Source organism: Carlito syrichta, unplaced genomic scaffold (assembly GCF_000164805.1).
Source record: "Carlito syrichta isolate Samal-C Ts95f unplaced genomic scaffold, Tarsius_syrichta-2.0.1 Scaffold143041, whole genome shotgun sequence".
Classification (NCBI taxonomy): domain Eukaryota; kingdom Metazoa; phylum Chordata; class Mammalia; order Primates; family Tarsiidae; genus Carlito; species Carlito syrichta.
Window position 1 is genome coordinate 12,119 of NW_007087137.1, and position 4,985 is coordinate 17,103.

General features: G+C 66.3%; 1 protein-coding gene across 1 annotated transcript; it reads right to left on the bottom strand.

Annotated features, from left to right (window-relative positions):
• Positions 1-44: 44 nt before the first annotated feature.
• On the bottom strand, positions 45-4,516 carry CORO1B (coronin 1B). Its single transcript, XM_008050128.1, has 10 exons — positions 4,301-4,516; positions 3,829-3,951; positions 3,594-3,723; positions 3,233-3,414; positions 3,026-3,145; positions 2,298-2,402; positions 2,082-2,227; positions 1,719-1,776; positions 617-886; positions 45-481 (listed from the first exon to the last, which is right to left on the bottom strand). Exons 1-10 carry the CDS (start codon positions 4,499-4,501, stop codon positions 356-358), a joined length of 1,461 nt encoding a protein of 486 aa, XP_008048319.1. The 5' UTR covers positions 4,502-4,516; the 3' UTR covers positions 45-355.
• Positions 4,517-4,985: the final 469 nt, after the last annotated feature.

Below are 4,985 nucleotides of genomic sequence, written 5' to 3' on the forward strand. Positions count from 1 at the left end.
CCCACCCCCATCCCCGGCTGCTGCCGGTCAACCCTGGCTTTTAGAAAGAGAATTTTATTTGGAATGAAAATATAGCGCCCATCCCTCCCGCCTCTGGGGAGGGAGCAGGGGGCCGGGCGGGGGTGGGAAGATGGTCCCTCGGAGGACAAGCAAGGACAAAAGTCCTCCGCAGCGACAATGGCCAAAGGCAGGTGCTGGCTCCAGCCTGGGCCCGGGATGGGTCAGGGCGGAAACCGCCCCAGGCGCGCCTGAGGCCCGGGCTGCCAGCCAGCCCGGTGTGACCTGCCAGCGGGAGCTTGTGAGACAGAATGAAGGACGCAGAGTGGCGTGGGCAGTGGTGTCCGCGGCGGGCGGCCTAGGCATCGCCGTTCTCCATGCGGCCCAGCTGTTCCTCCAGGCGGCCGATGCGCTCGCCCTGCTCCTTGACCAGCGCCCGCAGGGCCCATAACTCGCGGATCACCTCTTCCAGCTTCCCGGCCTCCTGCAGGGGCGTGGGGCAAGTCACAGCCCTCCCAAGCCCAGCAGGCGCCTCAGGCCCAGAGGACAGCGACGGGCCCGGCACACACAGCAGACCTGGGGCTCCCCACACTGCCCCACCCGGGTGGGAGGCACATACCCCGGCTCCAGCAAGGCTGCCGCTGGGGGTGGCATCTGCAGTGGTGGCGGCGGACGTGGAGCGGGCAGAGCCTGGGGCTGCCGTGGGCCGGGTGTCAGACAGCACATTGCGCCGGCTGACTTTCAGGTCCCGCTGCTTGCTGGGCACGTAGGCCTCCCGCAGCGAGATGAGGATGGGGTCGGCGTCCCGCCCGCTCACCCACTCCTCTGCCTCCAGGGCCGCCTCAGGCCCGGCGGTGTCGGGGTACAGGTCGTCCTGGAAGAGGTCGGACTGGGCAGGGGGCGGGAGAGGTCAGGATCAGCCGGGGCCCCATCAGGGTCCTTCCGTCTGGGTGGCTGCCTCCTCACTCTCCCGGCCTCCAGGCTTGCACTCTGTCAATCCATCCTCCCACGACCCGGCCCGAGCAACCTTTCTAAAGCTCATATCTGGACTTTCACTTCCCTTCTGGAGCCATCCACGGCTCTCATGGAAGTTTACCCCGATTTTCCTGAGCAGGGCCCCTGTCCCCACCTTCCCTGGCAGGCCGCAGGGGCCAGCTGTGTGGCTTTGTGGGATCCTGGAGGCCCCATGGACTGTGAGCTGACGGGGCGGGCCCAACAGCCTTGCTCCCAGCCCTGCTCCCCGAGGCGGGCCTGGCACGTTGAATGGGGCACCAAGCAAACGCCGGCCAGAGAATAATGGAAGTGTGTCCAAGGCTGGGCATCTGAGGCCATGCCACACGTGGCCTGGTCACCCCCTCGCGGGACTCTCCGCTGCAGCCAGACTCTGTCCCTTTCTCCATGCCTGCTGCCATGCTTTGCCTGCAGTGGATGGCATGCTAATAAGGGTCCTGACTCCTCCAGGAGACCTCTGTGGCTGCCTGTCTGGCATCCGTCTCCTGGGGCTCATCCAGGGGTCCCCGCTCACCCAGTCCTCATCCCTGCTTGTCCCCTGCCTGGCACAGCCCACCCTGGCTGGGTACAAGAACACGGTGCCTCTGTGCAGCCCACTGCCCGCATTCCATGCTAGGTCAGGACCCATGCCTAGGCCTCACCCCGGTCACCCCTGTGGGGCCCAGCTGCTAGAGCAGGAGGCAGGAGGGCAGAGGCCTGGGCAGCCTCACCTTTCTTGGCACAGTCATGACGATGGGCTCACACTTGCGCTCGTGCAGCTTGTAGAACCTGGGAACGTGGGGGAGCAGACCCTCAGCCCCCCTGGCCACCCTCCCCACCTCCAGGCCTCCCACAGGCTGACCCCCGGGCCCCCAGAAGCCTCGCCCAGGCCTCCCTGCCAGAAGGTTCCTGCAGACTGACCCCTGAACCGTCCCCATGGCTCATTCCTGCTCCCAAGAAGCTTCCCGTGGACTTGACCCCTCACCTGGGAGGCCCACGGCCGGGTCCCTGTTCCTGGGGGCCGACCCATTCCCCAGGCCGGCCCCCCGCTGAGCCTTTCTTGCAGACAGCCGCCTGCGGGGGGGGTCTCTTACCGGGCGATCTCACACTTGCTGACTTCCAGGCCCCGCTTGGGCATGCTGCCCATGCCCCTCTGGGGCTCCTTGCTGGTGAACGTGTTCAGGAAGTGGATGTAGGGGGGCTCGTCTGTGATCTCGAAGTACCGGATGCTGGAGTCGCCCTGTGGGAGGAAGGGACTCAGCACCGGGGCTGCCCTGTGCCCGGACCCCCCCAGCCCCGCCCAGCCCCACCTTGCCGCAGACGTAGACCACACCGGTGTCAGGGTCATAGAAGGGCAGCAGAGCCCCGTTGCTCGAGTCCAGTTCCTGCAGGGCCATGGGCTCCTCCGGGTTTTCCTGCCACATCGGGGAATGGTCAGGCCAAGCGGGACCTCCGCCCCTCCCCCGCCCCAAGCCCCCACTTGGCCTGGCCTTAGGCAGCCTCACCAGCCAGCCCTCCGGCCCTCCAACGTCCCGGCGACGCTCTCCCACCACGAAGCCTCTGCCCACATGGCGTCACCCACCAGGCCTTCCCGGTTCCTCCCCACTCCCAGGGGTCCATCTTCCCAGCCTCCTCCAGGCCACTGAGCAAGTGCTGGGAAACTCCCTACCACGGGGACCCCGGGGGTCCTGGCAGCACCAGCCCCTGCCCCCGAAGAGACCCTGGGGGTCACCATGCAGAAGCAGAAGGCTGGGGAACACAGCTCTTGCAGGGAAGGGCTGGAAGGCTTCCTGGAGGAGAGAGCCTGTGCTGGCAGCTGGTGGCACAGACGAGCAAAGGAGGAAGGGTCCTTCCGCTCAGAGAGGCAAGGTAAGCAAATACTCTGACACAGGGAGTCAGGGAGGATAGCTGGGGGCAGGAGAGGTGGGTCCTGGGTCCTGGGAGCCTCGAGGGCCTGACAGAGCCTGGGGACCGCAGGTGGCCCCAGGGTGGGGCCCACATCTCAAGCCGGCCCCTCGGGCTGGCCCCGGCCACTCACGGGGTCCCAGAGCGCCAGCTGCCGCTCGCTCATGCGGCTGAAGCCTGTGGTGAACACCTTGCCGTCCGCCAGGAAGATGGCCCGCATGGGCCGGGCCCCCTCGTGAGCCTTCTCCAGCTCCTGTGGGAGGGATGGGCCGGTCAGTGCAGCACCCCGCTCGAGCCCCCGGGCCAACCACAGTCATCCTCGCCTGCCGGAGCCACGTACTGCCACCAGGGTGCCACGGCGGGGGTCGATGATGCGCACACTCTTGTCCTTGCACGCCGAGCAGAAGAGGCTGCCGTTGCGGTTCCAGCTGACATTGTAGATGAGGTCCGGGTGCAGGGTGTCCAGGCGGTACAGCTCCTCCGCGGTGCCCACGTTCCAGATGAGCACCACGTTGTCGCAGCCTGGTGGGGGCGGGGCGGGGACATCAGCTCAGGCCGGCAGCTCACCAGGTCCACTTTGCCCACCCTCTGGGATCAGATTGGGTCTCTCACTCTCCACGGGCCTCAGCTTTCCCATCTGTCCAATGGGCCGGGAGGGGATACTGGAGAAGGCTTGGGGGCCGGGCGGGGGTGGGGCAGACCTGCGCTGAGCAGCACGTTTCGGGCTGTTGGGTGCCAGGTGACGATGCCCACTCGCTTGGTGTGCCCCTCTAGCACCACCACTGGCTCCGTCAGCGGGGAGGTCAGCCCATTCTCTGGGATCTGCCACACCTGTGGTAGGGACAGGGCCACCGGGCTGAATGCTCTGTCTGTCCCCGTCTTGACAGCCACCTGAGCCACACCCACGGCCCTGGTCCAACCAGGCCCGTGCCTCACCATGACTGTGCAGTCCTCTGAGCCGCTGGCGATGACTTCGTCATTGTGGGGACACCAGTCGATGTCCAGGACGGGTCCCGTGTGCCCACACACTGTCGGGTAGGCCTTGTCAATGCGGCCCGTCTGTGGGTAAAAAGGGGCAGTCAGGTGGAGCCCAGACCTCTGGCTCCATCCCGAGCCTCAGTCTTCCCCTCTGTGGATTGGGAATGATGGCCAGGCTTACAGGTGGCCCTGCACACAGGTGGCCCAGATGTGACTGTGCCCCACCCACCAAATGAGCCAGATATGGCTATCACTTCTAATCCTGAATCCGTGGCAATAAACCACCTTCTGCATCCGTGCTGACACCTCCTGGGGCAATAAATCTGGACTATGACACCTGGCCAACAGTGTGACAACATGGGATGTGATGCGCACAGAGGTAGTGGCGGTGCCTCCACCCTTCTCCCCCGCCTACCCTGACGGGCCCCACCTTGCTTAGGGGGAGCACCAGGAAGGCGCCCCCGCCGCTGGCCTCCACAATCACTGCCAGGAACTTGGGGTTGACCGCGCAGAAAGTGCTGTCCCAGGTGACACGGGACACTCGAATGTCCTCGTAGCACTGGTCATTCTTGACCGGCTGCCCAAACACATGCCGGAATTTGCTCTGCCGTACCACTTTGCGGAAGGACATGTCTGCGGGGCAGAGAGGCCTAGATCAGCCCGGCCCACCCCAAGGCCGCACGAAGGGAAGTGGGGTGGGTGCCCTCGGTGGCTGGCCGTTATAACCCCTGTCTGGGCCTCAGCTTCCCCAGGTGCAGAATGAGGTCACAGGTGCGGAGGCTGGCTGCCTCCCCCAGGCGGTGATCTGAAGGGGTCAGTGCCCAGACCCCGGCCCGGGCCGCTGCCGAGTCCCGAGGGGCTCTGCAGGACTCTCCCCGGGCCCCTCCCTGGCCCTGGTACGTGTGGGCGGCGGGAGGTGCCCAGCCGGAGAAGGTTTGGCGCTGCTGTAGGTCCCAGACAGTTGGGAGCAGCCTTCTTCCAGTCCGCGGATTCGGAGGCCGGGTCCGGGCTGGAAGGAGGGAGGAGGCCGGAAGGGTCCCCCGCCGCGAGCCGCGCCAGGCCCCCGCTCTGAGTCCCAGGGACTGGGCAGGGAACTGCAGGGCGCCCCAGTCCGG

Excerpts from the sequence above, each read along its gene's own strand:
- CORO1B (XM_008050128.1), bottom strand. The coding sequence starts at position 4,501 with ATGTCCTTCCGCAAAGTGGTACGGCAGAGCAAATTCCGGCATGTGTTT. Across the intron at positions 2,228-2,297 it reads TGGTCTACGTCTGCGGCAAG|GGCGACTCCAGCATCCGGTA; the intron begins GTGGGGCTGGGC and ends TTCCTCCCACAG. Across the intron at positions 482-616 it reads GCAGCCTTGCTGGAGCCGGG|GAGGCCGGGAAGCTGGAAGA; the intron begins GTATGTGCCTCC and ends ACGCCCCTGCAG.